Source organism: Schistocerca cancellata, unplaced genomic scaffold, assembly GCF_023864275.1.
Source record: "Schistocerca cancellata isolate TAMUIC-IGC-003103 unplaced genomic scaffold, iqSchCanc2.1 HiC_scaffold_1150, whole genome shotgun sequence".
NCBI classification, from domain to species: domain Eukaryota; kingdom Metazoa; phylum Arthropoda; class Insecta; order Orthoptera; family Acrididae; genus Schistocerca; species Schistocerca cancellata.
Genome location: NW_026047149.1, coordinates 6,058,273 through 6,082,870, shown reverse-complemented (window position 1 = coordinate 6,082,870; position 24,598 = coordinate 6,058,273). Strand labels below are relative to the sequence as shown.

Below are 24,598 nucleotides of genomic sequence, written 5' to 3'. Positions count from 1 at the left end.
GGTAGGTTGCAGTGTGTTATCTTGCTTAGAGCTTCATAGAAAGGTGTAAAAGTAAGTTCAGGTGTGCCCCAGAGAAGTGTATTGGGCCCCTTGCTGTTCATGTTGTACATTAATGACTTGGCAGACAGTATTAATAGTGATCTCAGAATTTTCGCAGATGATACAGTTATCTGTAAGGAAGAAATGTTGGGGAAAAAGCTGCAGAAATATTCACTCCGATCGTATTAAGATTTCAGTGTGATGCAGAAATTGAGAACTTGACTTAAATGTTCAGAAATTTAAAGTTGTATTGTATGGTTAAAACATTGGAATTGGCCAACTTGTCCAAAGACCTATGGGAAACAGTTTGTGGAAATACAACCTCCACAGTCTTCTAGGCTCAGTTGTAAGAAAAACATAATGGACTACTACAAAAAATTGCAATTTGGTACACACGCATGCGCATCTTAGTGGTTTGATGCGGCCTGCCACAAATTCCTCATCTGTGCCAAATACTACGTCTCGGAATAGCACTATTATCATCCTCAATTGTTTGGTGATGTATTTCAATATGACTGCCCATACAGTTTTTATCCTCTACATCTCCCTGTAGTACCATCTTAATGCATATCCTGTCGTGCTGTCCTTTCTTCTTGTGAGTGTTTTCCACATGTTTCTAGTCTTGCCAGTTCTGCAGAGAACCTCATCATTTCTTATCTTAACCCTCAATCGGGCGTGTATGTATATAGTGTGCCAACCACAAGTAACTTTGTCTTGTACCAGTCCATTGTTGTTTGACAGTTATGAATCTGTACCTATTCCTTCATTGTTACTTCAGCTAACACTGTGACAATTTGTGTTGCCAAAAGCCCAAGAGAACAGCAGTAATATAAAATAAACAGCGAGTAGATGAGAGAAATTTATGATCCGTGGAAGAAAAAACCCAGATTCGGAGCTAGCAGCACAATCCCACAGTGAGGCAGTTGTCTATGAAGTACCATAATTAGCGATCAAATAAGCAGTTGCCTGGGACCTGATGCAGCTGCACTGTTTAATATTTCGAGTGGTTCATTACTGTGGGATAACATTTTCATGTGGCAACAGATTGGTATAATGAATATTTATTTTATTATAGTTTGATTAAACAGTGATTTAGCTCATGTAATGTGAGTGTGTTTTATCATTATTGAATTAAACTAAGATTGCTCGTACATCTTTATCTTGATAACACAAAGACAGTTATTGTTTACGTGTGCACAAAGTATACCATGCACTCGCTCATGCTATAAAAAATTGCATGCCCGCTCGAGGTTTAAGACTCCACCTAATTATCAGCATCCATCTACAGCACTGGAGCTGAAATGCTTAGATTTTCTTCTTCTCAGCTTCCCACACAGTCCATGCTTCAATTCTGTACAGTATAGTGCAGTGCTCCAGATGCAAATTGTCAGAAATTTCTTCCTCGAATTAAGGCCAATGTTTGACACTAGTAGATGTGTCTTTGTCAGTACTACCCTCTTCGTATGTTCTAGTCCGCTATTTATGTCCTCCTTGCTTCATCCATTACACAATATTTTGCTCCCAAGGTAGCAGAATTAATTCACCCTGTCTACTTCAACGATCCCCAGCGTCAATGTTAATTTTATCACTAATCTCATTTTTGCTACTCTTTATCCCTTTAGTGTTCTTCTGGTTTGCTGTTAGCCAGTGTTCTGTGTTCAATAGACCTTTAATTTCATTCAGTATGTCCTGTATGTCGTTTCCGTTTCCGTTGAGGATACCAATATCAGCAAATGTTATTCTTTCACCCAGAATTTTGATCCCACTCTTGAACCTGCCACTTTGTATCTATCACTGTTTCTTCAGTGCACAGATTAAGCAATAGGTGAGAAAGGTCACATCCTCAGGTTAGACCCTTATTAACGTGAACATTTCATTCTTTATGCTCCGTGCTTATTGTTTCTTCTCGGTTCTTGTACACTGTCCAGTCACATTAACATGAACACCTGTCAACAGCCTGAAAAGCCAGCTTTTGCAATGCGTTTCAGTGTGAGACCTGCAGTAAGAATGTCGGTGAGATTCTGGATGGTATCGACAGGGATATAGAGTCGTGTCGACTTCACTGCTGTGGCCAGTCGTACTAGGCTTCTCGGTGGAGGATCTGTGCCACGAACAGCCTGATCGAGGTGGTCCCACAGATTCTTGACTGCGTTTAAATCAGGGGAGTAAAGTGGTCAGGGGAACAGGAAAACTCATTGTGGTGCTCTTTGAACCCTGCACATACACTGCGAGCTGTGTGACATGTTGCATTGTTGCATTGTCCCACTGGGAGATCCCATTGTGCAAAAAAAAAGGGCGAGAGGGAGGGAGGGAGGTAAGTGCATACTTGGTTCATCCTGCCTTCCAGAATGACAAGACCACCCAGACCTCTGATCTGGACCCTATCGACAATTGTTGCAGAATTTTTGCTTTCAGATGTTTCACACTGTGCACTCCAGTGGCTACCTTTCCGATGCAGCACAAAACGTGATTCGTCTGAAAAGGCCACATGTCGTCAGTCGGGGGATGTTCAGTTGCAGCTCCAGTGGGCAAATATCGTCGCTGATGAACAGCAGCCGGCATTGGTGCCTGAACTATGCGTCTGCTGTGGAGGCACATACAGAGTGCGTTCCATAAGTACAGGGTTATTACAAATGATTGAAGCGATTTCACAGCTCTACAATAACTTTATTATTTGAGATATTTTCACAATGCTTTGCACACACATACAAAAACTCAAAAAGATTTTTTAGGCATTCACAAATGTTCGATATGTGCCCCTTTAGGGATTCGGCAGACATCAAGCCGGTAATCAAGTTCCTCCCACACTCGGCACAGCATGTCCCCATCGATGAGTTTGAAAGCATCGTTGATGCCAGCTCGCAGTTCTGGCACGTTTCTTGGTAGAGGAGGTTTAAACACTGAATCTTTCACATAACCCCACAGAAAGAAATCGCGTAGGGTTAAGTCGGGAGAGCGTGGAGGCCATGACACAAATTGCTGATCGTGATCTCCACCACGACCAATCCATCGGTTTTCGGTTTAAGAAATGCCGAACATCACGATGGAAGTGCGGTGGAGCACCATCCTGTTGAAAGATGAAGTCGGTGCTGTCGGTCTCCAGTTGTGGCATGAGCCAATTTTCCAGCATGTCCAGATACACGTGTCCTGTAACGTTTTTTTCGCCGAAGAAAAAGGTGCCGTAAACTTTAAACTGTGAGATTGCACAAAACACGTTAACTTTTGGTGAATTGAGAATTTGCTGCACGAATGCGTGAGGATTCTCTACCGCCCAGATTCGCACTTTGTGTCTGTTCACTTCACCATTAAGAAAAAATGTTGCTTCATCACTGAAAACAAATTTCGCACTAAACGCATCCTCTTCCACGAGCTGTTGCAACCGTGCTGAAAATTCAAAGCGTTTGACTTTGTCATCGGGTGTCACAGCTTGTAGCAATTGTAAACGGTAAGGCTTCTGCTTTAGCCTTTTCCGTAAGATTTTCCAAACCGTCGGCTGTGGTACGTTTAGCTCCCTGCTTGCTTTATTCGTCGATTTCCGCGGGCTACACCTGAAACTTGCCCGCACGCGTTCAACCGTTTCTTCGCTCACTGCAGGCCGACCCGTTGATTTCCTCTTACAGAGGCATGCAGAAGCTTTAAACTGCGCATACCGTCGCCGAATGGAGTTAGCAGTTGGTGGATCTTTGTTGAACTTCGTCCTGAAGTGTCGTTGCACTGTTCTGACTGACTGATGTGAGTGCATTTCAAGCACGGCATACACTTTCTCGGTTCCTGTCGCCATTTTGTCTCACTGCGCTCTCGAGCGCTCTGGCGGCAGAAATCTGAAGTGCGCCTTCAGCCGAACAAAACTTTGAGTTTTTCTACCTATCTGTAGTGTGTCGTGACCGTATGTCAATGAATGGAGCTACAGTGAATTTATGAAATCGCTTCAATCATTTGTAATAGCCCTGTAATGCGACCAATTTTTTTCTGACCCAACAGTGCACCGCAGGGTGTTGTAACCACCTGGGCTAAGTGGAGGGGGCTGTTAACTTCAAAATGTTCTTTGTCTCATTCAGCTGCAAGCTGCCGGAGAGCCCTGACGTGCGTTTCCATCAACCCTGTTTTGAGTTTATGTAACACCGCAAATTGGATCATTCTGTAGAGCAACGGTACGCTATCAAATTTTGCGTTCAACTTGAGAAGTCCGTCACTGAAATGTTTCCATTACTTCAGCATGCCTTTGGGAATGATTGCTTTTCCGGATCACAAGTTTTCAGATGGCACAAGTCGTTCGTCGAGAGCCGAGAGGAGATCACTGACGAACCTCACAGTGGATGGCCATCGACTGCACGAGTCGACGAAAATGTGACATTTGTGCGTGATTGTTTGAACTCTTGACAGATGGCTGATCCTTAAATTGATAGCAAAACTCTAAACGTGTCAAAAACAACCGTTTTCTGCATTGTGATTGAAGATTTCAACATGAGAAAGGTGTGTGCCAAACTCGTCCCAAAAGTGTTGACTGACGAACACAAGCACATGCGAGTGCATCGCTGCCGAGAAATGTTGGAAATGAGTGAAAGTGATCTTCATTTTTTTAAACTAAGTTATCACTGGTGATGAGTTCAGAGTGGCTCACCCCATTGTCACCCCATCCCAAGAAGGCATGCATGAGGAAGTCCAGGATCAAAACCATGCTCATTGTCTTCTTTGACGTCAGAGGAACTTCGAATTCGTACCTACCGGGACTACACTGAACTCAGCTTTCTACTTGGAAGTGCTCAAAAAACTGAAAAGGATGGTCTTGCACTGCCAAAGCGGCATCAAGGACACTGGGAAAGTTCACCAACACAACGTGCCGAGTCACAGGCCCTTCATTGTCAACGACTTCCTGGCCAGGACCGAGACACCCCATTGGTTCCCCATCCTCCCTACAGTCCTGACATGGCTCCCACTGACTTTTGTTTGCTCGGTTAAAAAGAGTCATGAAAAGAAAACATTGGGACACGATTGAAAGCATCCAGGCACATGTTACATCATCTCTAAAGGACATTCCGGAAAAGGCATTGCAGGATGCCTCCCAGGCATGGCAACACTGCCCCCAGAAGTGTATCTATGCAAGAGGGTGCTATTTTGAAAGTTTTTGATTGTTTGTACAAATATATTCAATAAATGATGTTTTTATGAATTTGGTCGCATTACTTATGGAACACACCTTGTACACAGCAATGTTTGCTGATGGTCGTTGAAGACACACTGTTGGTAGCCCCTCAGTTCACACGGGCGACTAGTTGCTCAACAGTTGCACATCTGAAACTTCCTGGCAGATTAAAACTGTGTGCCGGACCGAGACTCGAACTCGGGACCTTTGCCTTTCTTGGGCAAGTGGTGTGAGGACGGGGCGTGAGTCGTGCTTGGGTAGCTCAGTTGGTAGAGCACTTGCCCACGGAAGGCAAAGGTCCCGAGTTTGAATCTCGGTCCGGCACATTTCATATCAGTGCACATTCCGCTGCAGAGTGAAAATCTCATTCTAGTTTCACATCTGTTTTTTGTACATATCTCTGCAGCCTTGGTGCACTAACAGCTGTTCGGTGCTGGTTTTGGATGGCGCCATTTTTCCATGCGCGGTTTACTTTAACCACGGCCACACACAAATGGTTCACAAACTTGAGCATTTTGGAAATGTTCTCACTCTGGCCTGTAAAACTAATAATTACACCCTTTTGGATATCAGATAAATCACTCGAACGACTGCACTGTTTTCCGCATTCCCCTCACACACTATATATGCCCTCCACTGCCAGTGCTGCCTCATGCCATCTGTGAGTGGTTATTGAACATGGCTGTGGCCACATCAATGTAAGTGGCCCATATCGGTAGCTCTTATGTGATGCAGTCATCGGCGGGTGGCTTAAGCTGGATATGGCATGTCTGAAGAAACTTGTGAGAGTGAATAATTTTTTGTATTGTGTGTGTGTGTGTGTGTGTGTGTGTGTGTGTGTGTGTGTAAGTAGTAGTAGTAGTAGTAGTAGTAGTAGTAGTAATAATAATAATAATAATAATAATAATAATAATAATAATAATAATGTGAGGATGTCTTGGTGTGCCTCCAGCGGCAGGTCTGCACCTGCTCGACTTCAGCAGCATCCAGGTGCCTCCAGAGGCTCTGGCTGCTGCCACAGACAGCAATTCAGATGACACCAGCATGGACGACGTGGCGGGACCGGGCCCCACGTATGCAGCCGAGGAGGACCCGCGCATCATCCGTGACATGTTCCTTGCCAACCCGGACCAGCTGGCACTGCTGAAGCAGAACAACCCGCGGCTGGCCGAAGCACTGCTCTCCGGGAACCTGGGTAAGACCGCGGGCGGGAGCTGATGCGGGGTGGCGCATTGTTCGAAAAACCTCGAAAAAGGTCACACACTTAGATTACTGTGGTGAGGGTCTCAGTCCTTTTCTGACAACAAACTGAAAAATTTAAAATCTCTCGTGTTGCGTTGGGCTATGGAAATTTCTGCATGTAATTAAAAACACTCGGACACATAGTTGCTATTTATGGGCTGTTGTATTTCCACTACATACATAACATGTCCGCAGCGCGTGGTCTCGTGGTAGCGTTTTCAATTCCTGAGCGTGGGGTCCCGGGTTCGATTCCCGGCTGGGTCAGGAATTTTCACCTGCCTGGAGATGACTGGGTGTTGTTGCGTCATCTTCATCATCATCATTAATCCCCATTATGGTCGGAGGAAGGCAATGGTACACCACCTCCACTAGGACCTTGCCTAGTACAGCGGTGCGGGTCACCTGCATCGCCCCCTACGCTCTGTCGAGGAGTGTGGGACCTCATCATCATCACATAAAATTAATGGTGCCAGATAAGATTCACAAAAAGTCCGAAATACGTACCTTTGAATAGTTGTTCACTGCTTGGTTACACACACATACACTGACATGACTGACAAGTCTTGAGATTCCTCCCAAGATCGTGTTGGACCCCCATTTACTGTGCTTAGTGCAGCATCTCGGTATGGCACGGACTCGACAAGTTGTTGAAAGTCCCCTGCAGAAACACAGAGCCATGCTGCCTCTATAGCTATCCATAACTGTGAAAGTGTCAGTGCAGGATTGTATGCACAAACGGACCTCACAGTCGTGTTCCATAAATGTTGGATCGGATTCATATCGAGCAATCTGGGTGGCCATATCATTTGCTGGAATTGTCCAGAATGTTCTTAAAACCAATCGCAAACAGTTTTGGCCCGATGACATGGTGCGTTGTCATCCATAAAAATTGCATCACTGTTTACAAACACAAAATCCGTGAATGGTCTGCACCTAGCCGTACATAACCATTTCCAGTCGATGAGTGGTTCAGTCGGACCAGCGGACCCAGCCTATTTCATGTAAACACAGCTTACATTCATTATGGACCCCCCATCAGGTTGCTCAGTGCCTTGTTGACAATGTCGGTCCGTGGCTTTTTAGGGTCTGCCCCACACTCGAATCCTACCATCAGCTCTTACCAGCTGAAATCGGGACTCGTCTGACGAGGCCACTGTTTTCCAGTTGTCTCGTGTCCAATTGACGGGACCACGAGCCCGGGAGGGGTGCTGGAGGCGATGTCGTACTGTTAGCAAAGGCGCTCGCATCAGTCGTCTGCTGCCAAAGTCTGTTAACACCAAATTTTGCTGCTCTATTCCAACGGGAATGTTCATCGTGCACCCCACATTGACTTCTGTAGTTGTTTCATGCAGTGTTGCTTGTCTGTTGGCACTGACAAGCCTATGCAAGTGCTGCTGCTCTTGGCCGTTAAGTGAAGGCCATCAGCCACTGTGTTGTCCATGTTGAGAAGTAACGCCTGAAATTTGGTATTCTTGGCACAGTCTTGACACTGCACTCAGAATATTGAATTCCCTAATGATTTCCAAACCTGGTGTACACAATACTCCTGCCATTTGTATATGTGCATATTGCAATCCCATGAATTCTGTCACCTCATTGTACATTGTTGATGATTTAGGACTTAACCAGTAAACCTCCGACTGTTTAAAGAATCGAACTCCTATGTATAAAAACACTTCAAACTTCTGATTCCTTTGCAAAGGAGTTAATGTGTTAATTCTTCGCGCATCCCCCTCAATGTTTATGACATCATATCTCCTGAACTGTGGGTCATACAATGATATAGTGTTGCAGATACATTCAGTTGTTTATGTGGAAACAGACTGCAAAATATGTTGTGAATGGAGTTGGCACTAAACAAGTAATAAAATAAAACAGCATGCCTAATGCAGCAGTTCTACTGCACAAACAGTGAAAATTTAGTAAGTGATATTTTTTTTCCTTTCATCTTTCTGTAGGAGTTGTTGGGAAAGTTTCATAAAGGTTTGAAATTAAGTGTATAGTTTGTTTCAAGTGACAACATGCATAAATATTCAAATATTGGATGAATATAGCCTGGGTATTTGTGTGCCACGAGTTAGGCCTCATCAAGACATATATAAAGTTTCTAACTGTAATACTTGTCTTAATGTGTTAAACCATTAACGTAAGACTATACCTCATTGTGAGTAGAGTATGACAACATTTCAAATTTTTAAATTTGGCCAATACTACATGAAATATTGAAAATCAAATTTTTGTTGTCCCTGGAAGCCATTAGATAGGTAACCTGCAACTGGGACACTGCACCGCGAACTAGATTAGGTGTTTAGCAGGATACAGGGTTATTCTAAATGATGGACCCATTTTCAAAACATTGTATTCATTCAAGTACAAATCCAAAATGAACAAGCTTTATACTAATGAAAAGATGAAGTTTCAAAGTTTTTTTTTCATAATGTTGGATATAAATTTGATAAATTTAATAATTTAGAATTAATTAGTTTTTAATAACTATTAAATAATTAGAAATGTGATAAATGTTACAAATGTTCAATGTGGTCACTGTCGGTTGCACGGCAAACATCGATGCGGTAGCCGAACTCGTCCCCCGGGCATGAAAGCGGTATCTGCTGTTACCGATCACGGCAGCAGTGATCTGGTTTCGCAGATTGTTCAGAGTGGTTGATAGAGGCGGGACGCGATCAGCTTCCTTGACATTACCCCATAAGAAATAGTTGCAGGGTGTGAGTGGCCAGAAATGCAGGGACAGGTCCTCCAGTCCCCTGCAACCGGTCCAGCACTGAAGAAGGGAGTCGTTCAAAAAGCCTCGTACATTGCAGTGCCAATTGGGCAGAGCTCCATCCTGTTGGAAAATGAAGTCCTGGTAATCTTCTATAACTTGAGGGAACAGCCACTGTTTCAACGTGTCCAGGTATGTGATTCCCGTTACAGTTCTTTCCACAAAGGAAAATAGTCCATAAACCTTTTTATGGGATACGGCACAGAACATGTTGATCTTCGGTGAGTCTCTTTTGTGTTGCAGTGGTGAATGTGGATTTTCCAAACCCCGTATGCGAACACTGTCTCTGCTGACTTGTCCACTAATGTGGAATGTCACTTCATCGCTAAAAATTACACGCTGTAGAAATGTGTCATCCTCCATATTTGCTAATGCCGTCTCAGAACTTTCCATACAGCTGGTTGCAGTATTCAGAGTTCTCGACTGACTCTGTTGGTAGACTTACTGGGACTGCGCACAAAACTTTCTCCAATCTGTCGGACATCATCCTCTGACACACGTGGTCGACCTGTGCTTTTTCCTTTGCACACATTCCCAGTCTGTTTAAATTGCATAAACCGACCAACAGCTAATGCTTTAGCGAGTTGGTGGTTGAATACTGAATTTGGTACAAAATGCCCGCAGCAGTGCAATTTGTGACTAACTTTTCGCGAACTCGAGAACACAGGAAACCTTGTGCTGCACAGTCACCATCTCACTCACAACTGACAGAGAAATGGAATGATGGCACTATTACCACGTGAACTCTACCGGTTGCTTCTGAAACCGTCATCACTCACCTGCAGCTGCCAGCCAAAAACAGTGAAACTTCCTCTTTTCATTGGTATAAAGCTTGTTCATTTTGGATTTGTACTTGAATACATAGGAATTTTTAATAGTGGGTCCATCAATTAGAATAACCCTGTAGATTGCCCACCCACCATTGTGTTTACATTAACACAGTTCTTGAAAACTGTACACTTTACACTGTCTACACACGATTTGACCCCTATAGTTGATGCACTCAGTGCTTTCGTGAATACACTGCCTTACTGGTTTGTCTACACTTGATTCCGACTATTGATAACCACGTCCTTTGGCTACAACCTGTAATTTCGTGTTTTTTTGTCAGTCACAAGGAAATGATACATTAATTAATAGTACAAAAGAGAGAATATTATGAAGGTAAGTGGACTGGCTTTTAGGTCTAATTATGTTGTGTTCCAAATGATTTATGCTCTGTGCTTTGCCAATACACAAGGCATTTCTTTTCTTAATTTCATAACTTCTTGCGCAACAACACTTCCACAGCTTCTCATAGAGTGATCATTTATAATTTAATAAAAGTTTAAATTTTGACCATTTCCCTCAAGATCCAAAATGTGGGAAACTTGAAAACATCAACATGTTTAAAAAATTTCAGGCTTAAGAATTATCTGTATTGCTAAACAACTATCCCAGAACTCAGGGCACAGTACCAAAACGCATCTGCAGGTTGCAGGAGGCAAGAAAAATTTGGTTTTCAATGTTTCGCACAATTATTGACTGAATTTAGAAATTCAAAATGCTGATGTAAACTATGCGTTCAGACTTATAACCTTGTGATAAAAGTTTAACACAATAAAGCATGTATTAAGAAACTATGTGTTCGTCTCATAGCAAAACAACTAATGGCATATGAATGCCCGGACTTGGTTCGGCCAGCATTTGGGAATGAGAGCACTAAAGACTTCCAACAAACGCTATACACAGTTTTAAACCTTTTTGAAATTCTTCTCTCTCCCAGAAAAGCAGTGAAAGGAAAACAGTGTATAGTTTACATTTTCGCTATTTGTGCAGTAAAACTACAGCATTAGGCATGATGTTTTAATTTATTACTTTGTTATTCCTGACTCTACTTGCAACACAGTTCACATACATTATCCACAGATAGCAACGAATGTAGCTGCAAAATTATATCGTTGTACGACATACAGTTCAGGAGGTATGATGTTGTAAACATATTCATGTGTAAAAAAAATAATTTTGCTTAGTATGAAGCACTTAGTGGCTTCCAACAAACTTCAAGCATAATTTCAAACATTTTCTTGCTTACATTCGTAACGGCAAATGTATTGTAAAATAATCAGATGTTTAAGGCTGTTTTTACATTGGACTTAGGTTCTTTCAAGAATCGTGGGTTTACTAATCAAAACTGATTTTAAAAACATGACATGGCTAAAAATGGGCAGATTCCAGTGTAAGTGGTTTGTGAATGTAATTTCTAGGTATTTAGTTGAATTGAGAGCCTTTAGATTCTTATGATTTGTGGTATAACTGAAATTTAATGGCTTTCTTTTAGTACTTATGTGGATGACCTCTCACTTTTTCTTCCTTATAGTCAGTTGGCACTGGTCGCACCTTACAGATCTCTTGTCCAACCCATTTTGTTATTGGTTTTTATCTTCCGATGACTTCAGAAGATGGTAAATAATTTTCATCTGCAAATAATCTGAGAGGACTGCTCAGATTGTCTCCTAAATGATTTATGTAAATTAGGAACAGCAGAGGACCTATAACACTCTCTTGGGGAATACCGGATATCACTTCCGTTTTCCTGGATGACTTCCCATCAGCTACTATGAATTATGACCTTACTGAAAGGAAATCACAAATCCAGTTGTACAACTGAGACAATAGTCCACAGTCAAGCAATTTGATTAGAAGTCTCTTGTGGGGAACAGTATCAGAACTGTTCTGAAAATCAGGAAATATGAATCGTTAGGAGATCCCCTGTAATGGCACTCATTACTGCATGCAAATAAACAGCTAGCTGTGCTTGACAAGAACAGTATTTTCTGATTCTGTACCAACTATGTATCAATAAACCATTTTCGGTGTCAGTGATGTGGGTCCATAATTCACCATATTACAGTTGTTTCCTTTCTTGATTATTGGTGTGACATGTACAACTTTCCAATCATTAGGTATGGATCTTTCATCCCACATTGGGTTTCACATGATCAATGTTTTTGGTGTCAATGCCTTTTTTATCATGGAAGAGATTATTCTGTTAGAGATACCTCATTATGTTTGAGCTCAGAATATGTTTAAAGATTCTATAACAAATTGATGTCAAGGGTATTTGAAAGTAGTTTGTGGATCACTTTTCCTACCATTCTTGTAAACAGGCATGACCCATATACCTTCTTTTGACTACTAGGCACAGTTTTTTGTTTGATGAATCTGTGGTAGATTATGACTAGAAGAGGCTAACTTAGCCACAAATTCAGTATAGGGCCTGATAGAGATTCTGTCAAATGCCCTGGAGCTTTGTTCTGTTTTAACTGTTTCAGCAGCGCCTTTATGGCATTCTTCTGTCAAAATCAGTGGATGCATCCTGGCTTATCGTACTGATAAGTTCCCTGGGAAGTTCTCTTTGAATGTGACTCTGTTTTGCAAGCACTGAAATAACATCACGTACCCCCTCAACCCATGAAGTTTCATTTTGTTTTCTCCTTGCTTTCTGAGTGAATCACTATGTTTTGTCAGGTAGTGCGCAAATAAATGTGGGTCCACATTTGAAGCAGCATATATTGTAGTCAGTATTGAATATTCAGGCTTGTGTCCTGTCTTAATAATTTTGGTGTAGATTCACATTTGTTGACTTTCTCTCTGGCTCGTACTTGAAGTCAACAATGAACATAGTATAAAGAGCGTTTGATTTGGAATGTGATGCACTGTTGCTATCAAAGTCTTCCTGCATTCGGGAGGACGACAGTTCAAACCTGCACCTGGCCATCCTGATTGAGGTTTTCCATGATTTCCCCAAATCACTTCAGGCAAATGCCGGGATGGTTCCTCTGAAAGGGCACGTCTGACTTCCTTCCCCATCCTTCCGTAACGTGCTGGGACCGATGACCTCGCTGTTTGGCGCTCTCCCTCAAATCAACCAACCATCCAACCAACCAAAGTGTACTGATATTACAGCCAATGACAAGTTCTAAGTGTGTTCCTGCAAAGATTTTCCATGTCATACATGAGGTTAATGGACAATAACATGGCTTAGAATGGTGAAGAATGACAGTGACAATGGAACTTTCAGGGGTGGCAAGAGGTTAGTAGTTACACAATTGTCAATATAGTTCTGTATTGTAGCTGAGCTCGGAAAATCACTAGTAGCTTATGTAGGTGCTAATTAAAAAATTCATTTGTGGAAATGATAAACTAAGGAGGAAAAACTTGCTTTCCCATGCAGCTAAGTTGATTCAGGAAAATTTGGAATTTATAGCTGAAAGGAGCATTTTTCAATGAAGCAAAGTCACCACCCTGGATGGTGACAAGTTTACATTGTATTCTGTTTGTGAGTAGAAATACTATAATTAATATTAACACAAAAAGTATAATAACCAGTAAACACCCGGTTCTATAAAGAATTGTACGTTCTGGTATAAAACAGCTTCAGGCATCAGATTACTGTACAAATGAGTTAATGTTTCAAATATGTGATGTTAAGCATTAAGCGATAAAAAGTTTAGAAAAGTTTGAAATTATGTTTTAAAGTTTGTTGAAAGTCACTAAGTGGTCTTATTCCCAAATAGAGGATGAATAAAGTCAGGGTATTTGTGCGTCATCAGTTACACTGCCTTAAGACAAACACACAGTTTCTAACTATAATATTCATCTTATTGTGTTAAACTTTTATTGTAAGATTATTCCTGTTAATGAGTATATTATGAAAGCATTTTAAATTTTTATATTCGGTCAATAATTACACAAAACATTAAAATCATTTTTTGTCTTATAGAGGCAATATGTAACAGATACTTGGTTCCGTGACATTCTCTAAGTGATATAGGCCACTACAAGAGTTCAGACACATTACAAAATAAATTGGAAATCATTACAAACATATGTTTAATTCAGAAGTGCGTATTACAAGGATCCATCTGTATAAATTATCTAACAGTCAAGATAGTTGGGTTAAATAAAATATTTTTTCACCTATCTGATGAATAGTTTAACTGTGCACTGGAAAATGTTTACTTTTAGTCATTTGAATACTTGAAAGGCAATATTTCTGACCCGTGCTACCCAATTTTTGAATGCTCACACTCCTCTTGCCAACTTTATTCGATTTCACCATATTTCTGTACTTCACAAACACTACCATTGGTTAAGACATGTGGTTTGTGTGAAACCACTGTTTGCAGTGTTGTGCGTCTAATATTTTTGCTTAGAGGCAACAGTAGTTCTGTGTGTGTCCTTTGTTTAGTCATATATGCTGCTGAATAAAGAAGATAAAGAAGTATCAAAAACATATAAGCAAGTATGATGTGAGGGCCATTTACATAGTTGTTCTGTAAATTATACAGTTTAAAAAGATGGAATGGAAGTTAAAGGCATTTTCAGAATTTTCCAAAGGTCTGAGGCATTGTGCATCTACATATACGTAAATAATCTGCAAGTAGTGTGTTCCTTGCAGCACTACTAGTTCTTGCCTTTCTTGTCCCTCTTCAAATAGAGCGAGGAAAAAGACTGTCTATATGCTCCCGTACCAGCCCCCATTTCTGTTGTTTTGTGTCTGCTGTCCTTACTTGAGATGTATGTTAGTGGCAGTACAGTCATTCTGCAGCCTGTTTCAAATACCAGTTCTGTAAACCTTTTCAGTAGTGTTTTGCAAAAAGAATGTCATCTACCTGCCAGGGATTCTCATTCGAGTTCACGGACCACGTGTGTAATGCTCGCTCGTTGATCAAATCTACTGGTTGCAAATCTGGCAGTGTATCTCTGAATTAACTTGACCTGGAGGGGATCCCAAAACTTAAGTAGTGTTCAAGAAAGGATCAAACTAATGTTCTGTATGCGGTCTCGATTCATGAGTTACACCTTCCTAGTTTTCTCCCAATAAACTGGTGTCAACCATTTGCTTGCCTGTTACCGCCCTTATGTGCTCGTCCCATTTCACATCATTTTGAAACTTTGTACCTAGATATTTAATTGATGTTATGTGTCACAATTCATGTCGTGTGTCGAGCAACACGCCACTAATACAGTATTTGAACATTGTAGGAATGTTTTTCTTACTTGTCTGCATTAACTTACAAGGGATTTACAAAAATATGGAAACACCAGAACCAAGGCACAACACAACACATTACCGTGCCTAGTAAACTGTTCGAAATCACTGGTATTCAAAAATCATTCCAGTCATCTCTCAATGAACAGATACAGGTATTGTATGATTTTCAAAGGTCTGTTATACCATTTGTGCTGTAAAATAGTTGAGAGTTCAGGTAACAATAATGGAGGTGGATAGCGATCTCGCAGCCTTCTCTCCAAAGCAGATCACAACAGCTTGATAGTATTGTGGTCTGGTGATGACGACGGCCAGGAGAGATGAGGCAGATCATCCCCATTCTTACAGAAACTGATCCTGGATGACGCAAGCATTGTGAACAGCGGCCTTGTCATCTTGGAACACATCACCACCATTGGGGGACAAACGTAGTACCCGTACCATGGAATGGACCTGATCAGCCAAAATGATCACATAATCCTTGGCGGTATCTGTCCACCTCACTTCACTTAAACCCATTTTGTTCACTTCACATTTATCAATTTCTCTCTTCAGATTTTCCAGTTTTCCTGCTCTTTGAAGTGTTCTCATGTTCCATGTCCCAATCCTGAAATTAAAATGTTCATCTATTTTGATGACACCACCTGAAATACTCACCACCCGGAGATCCGAACGGTGGAGTAGTTTATCTCCGGAATATTTTACTCCAGGAAACGCCATCATTATCCTCCGTCTTCCAGCATTCAGGAAATATAATAATGTGGTAGTCTTTCCATTTCCTTTCCACGTCGCAGTATCATGGCCGACGAACCAGACTGTGGTTGGTTGCGCTCGTGAGTCTTCGATCTTGATCCATCTGAAGCATCATTTGCTCTGTGCATCAATTTGATACTGGTGCCTGCTGCTGCCCGGTACCAGAGGAAGTATAGGATTGAGAAAAGAAAGACCCGTAGCCCTCGAAACCTAATAGCGTCGGGGTCGCAAAAAACGAGAGTTGGCCGAGGATGGCCAGACAGGAAAGATAAAAGTGAGGAGCCTGGCATAAGTAAGTGGAAGCAATGCCAGGACTCGGCTCAGGGCCCCGTGGTTGCCAGCCACGTACTCACTAGGTGCGAGTCCCCTGAAGGAATTATTTCCTTACAGTGTCGTATGAAAATAGCTGAGTTAACTTACTACACAATTACAACCAATGTTTTCCTTCATGTGTGTTCTACCATGTACACGGCTAACAAACAAGTAATAGTTAAAAGATGTTTCGTTTAATATGAAATATCACAAATTTTCTGTACAAAGATTACTTAATTGTCAATTGACGATATTGATGGTACTTTCCGCGACTTTTATCCATTTTTAATTATTGCAGCTGTAACCTGTCTGTCACCTATCTGACATCAGAAAAGGTAGTTCCTCTGCTGTCATCTGCTTGCATAAATTCTCACACATGAAATCAGAAGAAAAACAAGATAGCATCAGTATATTCTCTTAGCAGCCTCTTCCCTACTTCAACAGTTGTTATCCTACCTCCGGTAACAAATCTCTGATGTGCATTTTTTTTTACAATCAAGCAACACATATATAGATCAATAAGAAACTGATATAAAAACAAAATAGATACAACAAAGGTGAAATGAATGGTCATGTCCATTATAATTATCCGGGCTGCTATGCCGTGGTCCGTTGATGAATTCTGTGTCAGTTCCCAACGTTTCATCTCCGACTGCGGGAGACATCTTCAAGGGGGTCCGTAGCTCGATGGAAGGTCCAACACACCCACTGGCTCGCTACTGACTGCCGCTAAATTCTGTGTCCACGCGCTACCGCGCCGCGGCGTGATGTTCACGTGTTTTGAAAACGTCAGTGCAATTGGCCGCTGTCTGCTGCCGTCGATCACCGCTGCCATCACCCAGTAGTGGGCGGGTGGTACACATCTTCTTTAACACCAGCATCCATATACCGCTTAATTTCACGCCCTCCTCCTTTCGATTGAAATTATTAGGGTGTTTAGCGATTTCGATTGCCTCCCTGTAGAGCCTTTAATAATATCCGCTTGTGGCCGCTGGTACTTGCGTCTCCTCGAAACGAATATTGTGGTTCCCTGGCTGGAAAGCATGCTCCACAACAGCTAATTGTTTCGTTTCTCCTCTTCTAGAATTTCCCTTGTGCTCTCCCAAACATTTAGAAACAGTTCTTTTAGTGGTACCCACATACACATCTCCACAGCTGCGTGGGATCCTATACACTCCAGCTTTTTCCAATGGTTTGCGAGCGTCCTTGGCAGGCTTAAGGTATTCCTGTATCTTCCTGATGGGCTTGTAAATTATGGTAATATTCCGCTTCATCAAGATACTCCCTATTCTTTCCGTTACATTTTTAACAAACGGCAGGAATACCTTAGATTTTGCAGTAGCCTGTACGTCACTATGATTTCTGCGTGGCTTCCTCAACACACGTTTTATTTCGGTGGACGAATATCCGTTCTTCATTAGTGCATTGTGGAGATGTTCCATCTCAGTGTCGAGCAACTCAGGTTCACAAATATTTCTAGCTCTGTGCGCTAACGTCTTGATAACACCCTGCTTCTGTTGTGGGTGGTGGTTCGAATCCCGGTGCAAATAATGGTCCGTGTGCGTAGGTTTGCGGTATACTGAGTGGCCCAAACTACCATCTTCGTTTCTAAAAACAAGCACATCGAGGAAATGTAATTTGCCGTCGACCTCCTCCTCAATTGTAAACTGAATTCTTGAGTTTATACTGTTCAGATGTTCGTGGAACCGGCTTAGTTCCTGCCTGCCATGTCTCCACAGCACAAACGTGTCTTCCACGTATCGGAACCATACATTTGGTTTTTTGCTGGCACTACCTAAGGCCTGTTCTTCGAATTTCTCCATAAAGAAGTTTGCAATTACGGGACTTAGGGGGCTTCCCATAGCCACGCCATCCATTTTGTCGGAGACGAAACGTTGGGAATTGACACAGAATTCATCAACCGAACACGGCATAACAGCCTGGATAATTATAATGGACATGATATTTCCGGCCGTGAAAGACTACATTTTAGAAATGTACGGTGCTATACCGCTGAGTGCATGCATGAGCTTGTACGAATGTGCGTGTGCATGCACATGTGCGCTATTTATATTTATTGTATGGTGATGATGGATTCTGTACCATTGTGAAATTGTCCCTGGATGAATAAACAAATGACTGGCTTTTCTCTTGCTGGCAGACAGGTTTGCGGGCGTGCTTCGGGAGCAGGTGGAGATACGTGCAGAGCGTGAGCGGCAGCGCATCCGTATGATGAACGCGCACCCCTTCGACTTGGAGGCACAGCGCCTCATCGCCGAGGAGATCCGCCGGAAGAACATAGAGGCCAACCTGGAGGCAGCCATCGAGTACAACCCAGAGATCTTCGGCACCGTCACCATGCTTTATATCAACTGCCGGGTCAACGGCTACCCTGTGAAAGCTTTCATCGACTCAGGTGCGGTATGGGGTCACTCCGTGTGAACTTGCATTGTGGGGAAACTGAGTACTGCAGGTGGCTGCACCAAAATGTAGCGTGAAAAATTTTACCGAGGTAATTCAACCTACATTTTATGAATAGAAATCCATCAGCTGTCTATATATTTCAGTGTTTAGGGTTCCGTATCTCAATTTTTAAAAATGGATCTCTCATAATATCACTGTATTGTCTGTTAGGACATCTTTTTCTCAGAAATGGGTAGAGGTATCAAGTTGAAATTTGTCAGGTATTAGTCTACGGTACCTCACCAGTGTAAAAATTTAAGCTTTTAAATCAATGATATAAAGAAGATGTGACCGTATGTCACATTACAATACTTGCACACTCTCGCCAATACCTATAGATTATCTGCCTTTATAGGTGTTGCCCCTGGTGGCCTAGTGGTAAAGCACATGCCTGAAAACAGAGAGGATATATGGAATTGAATCTGGGGCCACGTAATTTTAGGTCTTCAGTGTAACCTTGCCTTCATCTTTCAACATTGTTGGGAGTACCCAGAAACAACATGTCGTTGGCATTCCACATTAAACTTTCCCCAGGTGGATGATAGCATAGGCACACGAGTCGATAAAATGGCATCCAATAGAAAGACTTGCACTGGGGCATTGCACCACATGGAGTTGTTGTTTTATTATTATTATTATCATCATCATCATCATCATCATCACCACCACCACCACCACCACCACCACCGCATGAAACAGGAGGAAATGTACATGCTTTGAGGAATGATAGTATTTTATATGGACATATGATCTATTCCAAGTGGTTTCTGACAAAGAACTCATTGAACATGTGTTGTTATTTATTTTCTGCATTTTTCAGTACTTTGTCATTGTTTACAACATAACCACAGTTGTGTAGAGGGATTTGAGATGAACAATTTGATACAGGATGCTTGTGGTCTATAAAGTCAAAACTACTAAAGATACAGTGCATGCATGTCATGTGGTATATTTAGTATTCTCTCATTCTTTTCGTGCAAACTATTAGCACTAGAGAAAGAATGAGTAGGGCCTTTTGTGTAGGAAATTTAATGTAGTTTTATTTTGTACTGCGACACAGTTTCACTTAAGGGCCTAGTGTTAGTTATTCTATAAAAACGTACAAAACTGACATTGAAGGTGTTCTATCTCGGAAACCATTCGGATTAGGGCCATAAGTCCATTTACAGCTCAATACTATCATCCTCATAATATGCACCTTTCCTCCTGACCCACCCCATATACATCATTAAGTTTGTATGTTACCCTCATATACACTGTATTTGGTCAATTCTCATGTTCACTCATACCATAGACAAGTGCTGTTTAGTAAGGCAGCTTACCTCATATGACAGTCCATTGCTGTTAGGTGGCATAAATACAAATAGACTTGCCACATAAAAATTAAAATTAATTTCTACAAATTTTCTAGTAATAAGCATACAAGGTCATTTTATGCCAAAATTAGATTTTCACTCTGCAGCGGAGTGTGCGCTGATATGAAACTTCCTGGCAGATTAAAACTGTGCGCCCGACCGAGACTCGAACTCGGGACCTTTGCCTTTCGCGGGCAAGTGCTCTACAATCTGAGCCACCGAAGCACGATTCACGCCCGGTCTCACAGCTTTACTTCTGCCAGTATCTCGTCTCCTACCTTCCAAACTTTACAGAAGCTCTCCTGCGAACCATGCAGAACTAGCACTCCTGAAAGAAAGGATATTGCGGAGACATGGCTTAGCCACAGCTGGGGGAGGTTTCCAGAATGAGATTTTCACTCTGCAGCGGAGTGTGCGCTGAAGTAAAGCTGTGAGTACCGGGCGTGAGTCATGCTTCGGTAGCTCAGTTGGTAGAGCACTTGCCCGCGAAAGGCAAAGGTCCCGAGTTCGAGTCTCGGTCGGGCACACAGTTTTAATCTGCCAGGAAGTTTCATTTTATGCCAAAGTTCCCACATGACCATCATGGATTTTAGTACAGTTTTATCTGAGTAGTCACACATGTTCCCAGTGAACATTGGTATAGTATATTTTTTCCGTTTTAATACTAGCAGATAAGTCATTTGGTTGACCCCACAGCACAACTATCAACTGTGCACCCATTAGTTTTTGTCAGCTTTAAGACATTATATTTCTGGCAGTATTTTCTTGAAATAAACAAAACTAGGCCATCTTGTACAACTTTTTGCACTGACTAAGGCAAAATTAAAAAAAAAAAAAAAAAAAAAAGAACGGTTTGGGTATGGATAAGTTTCAGTGAAATTGAAAAAAAGAAAAGAAAAAAAAAACCTTGAAAAATGTGAAGTTGAGCTTCTTATGTCTCTGGAAGTAATTGCTGGATACACTTGAAGTCTTGCACATGATGAAATACCAATAAAGGGTCTTGGAATACAAAATTTCATTGTCTTACTGCTTTCCAATAGTTTTGAGAGCAAATTTGATGATTTTTCTACAAATGCCAAAACAGGCTATTTTTTGCCCCACTTTTATAAAAAAAAAGTTTTCTGCAAATTCTTTTAAACCTTTTTCACTAGAAATACTGTGTTCTAAACCACCCAAAAAGCTATATTTAGTTTTGCAATGTGAGCATATAAGACACCAATAAGCAGTGAGAAGGTGGAGGTACATTGAAGATGGTCCTATATTCTGCTGGTACTCAAATTAAAACTTACATCTTTATTATGTTCTACAATTTTTAGTACTCTATGTTGAAGCTAATTTCAAAAGTCCTGATGGCTAGGAAATGAGGTTGATTCAGATAAATCGCAAGTCAGTAGATTGGATTTTTTTTTAGCCCTACAAATTTTCTTATAAAAAATGAAATAGTGTAAGGAATCCAGTAAAAAGAATAGTTCTCATTTTTGTGGCTCTAATGTTTGGGGCTGAGGTAATCACTTTGAAAAGTGTAAATAATTTTTTTTTTTTTTCCTTTTTTGTTCTTGTCAGTGACGTCATCCAGCCAGCATACAGTTTTCCTCATGACATGTTACAGCATAAATGAACTCTGTTAAAAAAAAATAATTAATAATTCAAGTAGCTTGAAGTAAACATAAGCTTAGAATCCTGAAAGAGAACTCTTCTGGCTTTGGCATCTGACACTTAATAGAAATGTGTTACCATCTTGGAATCTTGTGTAAAGAAACGCGTACTAGGTTTGGGTACCGTTGTTGAAGAAACTCACCGGTGGCTGCTGTTGCACAGTTATTGTGTATGTCCCCTGTGGCTTTTAATATTCCACATTAACCACAGAGTATGCTATACCTTAAACCAGAATTAAGCTAGTGCATCAGTAGTGTTAGACAATAAAAAGACATACTAATAATTCTCTGTAACATGAATCCATTCCAAAAAAAATATCAGGAAGGCTTGCAGTGAACTTCACCTCTTATGCAACAATTTTACTTCCATGATATCCACTGTGTTGGTAATGCACAGTTAATTTGTGAATTTTATAACCAATTGATTCTGTAGTTATAGCAGAAAAACAGACTGAAAAGTGTCGCAATGAGTAGTGACAAAAAAAAAAAAAAAAAAACCCTCTTTATGTAGTTCTTAGAGTTATTTATACTTGATTTCATTTCCTAGTCATCAAGAAGGTGACTATATTGCCTTCCCAAGAGAGTACTGAACAATTGTAGAACATAATAAAAGATGTCAGATTTTAGTACCACCAGAATATGGGCTCATTTTAAATGCACCTCCACCTTCTCATTGTTTTTTAGGGTATTTTATGCTATCATTGCAAATCAAGCATAGTTTTTAAGTAGATTAGAGCATGATATTTCTAATAAAAATGTTTTAAAAGAGTTTGCAGAAGACTTTTTTGTAAAGGTGGGCAAAAATAGCCATTTTTGGCTTATTTAGAAAAATCATTGACTTTGCCCCCAATTTGCACTCATTGGAAAGCAATGGTAGAATGTTTATTTTAGTAAATTATTACGTGCAAGATTTCAGGTGAATTCAGCAATTACTTCTGAGATATAAAAAGCTAAACTTCACATTTTTTCAAGCGTCTATTTTTTTGGGCTGACTTTGCTTCAAATTATCCAAATGCAAATCACTCGGGAATTTTTTTTGTTCAATTATTTTGCTTTAAAGGGTGCAAAAAGTTGTACTAGATGATGTAGGTTTTTTTCTTTCAGGGAAATATTACCAGAGATATTACATTTCAAAGATGCTAAAAACTCGTGTGCTCTGTTAATAGTTTTTTCTATGGGTCAAACAGATGACTAAATCACAGCTAGTATTAAATTGGCAAAAGTAGAACTTTACTAATGTTCACTGGGAGTGTGTGCGAATGTTCACACAAAATGTCAGCAAAATCTGTGATGGTCATATGGAAACCTGTAGACTACTTTGGCACAGAATAACCCTGTAGTAAGTACATAAAAGTAATCTATAAAAACAGTGAAGTGGACAATTGTGCAGTTGAAAACCATGTCACATATGGCTTAAAATTACACCAAACAGAGCTTAACATAACTTTCCTTCTACTCTGATGTATGTTACATCTATATTGCAACAACACTTTTTCCCTTTTTAAATTGAGGATATAAAAAAGACAACATTATTAATAAAATTACAAAGCAAGGATGCTAAAATATTGTAAAAATGGACTTGCAGAGTTTGGTATCGTCGCCATATGGCCGAACCGAGCAAGGTGCTGTAGTGGTCGCTTCCTTCTCGTGGCTGTTGTGTTTACAAGTGTGTGTGTGTGTGTGTGTGTGTGTGTGTGCTTCAAATTCATATTTGTTGTTGTGTTGAAACTACTTTTTGCTGTGGATCGCATCAGTGCCACATGTTTTGGCTTCATCACCATTGCATTTGTCTCTGTGTTAGAATCTGAAAATCTTCCTAATGACTTCAACTTTCTACAAACTAAGGCAATGTATTTCTGCTTTTAACAAATGCCTGTGTTGCATCTCAATGTACAATTTTACGACAGTTAGTGACTGGTATCATTCAGAATTGTGACAGCACTTGCATTTTCTCGGTGGTGCACTGCATTACTCAGTACCAGAATGGCATCTCGCAGAATTTACACAGAGCCTCCCCCCCCCCCCCCCCCCCTGCTAGTAGCAGGACTCACAGAAATACTACGATCGCCGTCATACTGTTTTGAAGAGGTGGGGCATATCTCCATATAACAATATTGTGAAAAGGAAAGTTGCTACTCACCATATAGCGGAGACGCTGAGTCGCAGATAGGCACAACAAAAAGACTGATACAAATATAGCTTTCGGTCAGTAACACCTTCATTAGAATTAAGACGGCAAACACACACACATACACATTCACACGAATGCAACTCACACACACGACTGCAGTCTCAGGTATATATGTCCATATACCGTATTTACTCAAATTTAAGCCGCACTGTTTTTCCGGTTTTTGTAATCCAAAAACCCGCCTGCGGCTTAGAATCGAGTGCAAAGTAAGCGGAAGTTCTGAAAAATGTTGGTAGGTGCCGCTACAACTAATTTCTTCCGTAGAATTATGTAGCGCTACACAGGCATGCTTTGCAGGCACAAAGATAAATACTGGCGACAAAACCTCTGCGTCAGAAAAAAGAAAAAAAAAAAAAAAAAAGGTGGAAGTCGAGCTTTTTTTCTCTGCCCCGAGTTTCGACCACTGCATTTTCATACATTATCCAACGAAGTAAATACAAATTCCGTATTGTTCATCTTCGAATGTTGCAGCATTTCAACGTACTATGAAAATCCGACTGGCAAGATTGTTTGGGATGTTTGTCAATATGGCCAACTATACGTTCTGAATTTTTTCCTACCTGTGACAAGAGATCGTTGCTAATAAGAACTTTTATGAATTGTGAATCGCATGCAGTATTCTTTTC

General features: G+C 41.0%; 1 protein-coding gene across 1 annotated transcript in view; it reads left to right on the top strand.

Moving 5' to 3' along the window:
- Nucleotides 1–6,134: 6,134 nt before the first annotated feature.
- The window catches only part of LOC126159972 (protein DDI1 homolog 2-like), a gene marked incomplete at its 5' end in the record, with an annotated part of 136,765 nt that continues 118,301 nt past the window's right edge, over nucleotides 6,135–24,598 (top strand). Inside the window, 2 exons of the mRNA XM_049916779.1 lie at nucleotides 6,135–6,377; nucleotides 18,470–18,724. Coding sequence (XP_049772736.1) covers nucleotides 6,135–6,377; nucleotides 18,470–18,724 — 498 coding nt within the window. The remainder of the gene's footprint in view (nucleotides 6,378–18,469; nucleotides 18,725–24,598) is intronic.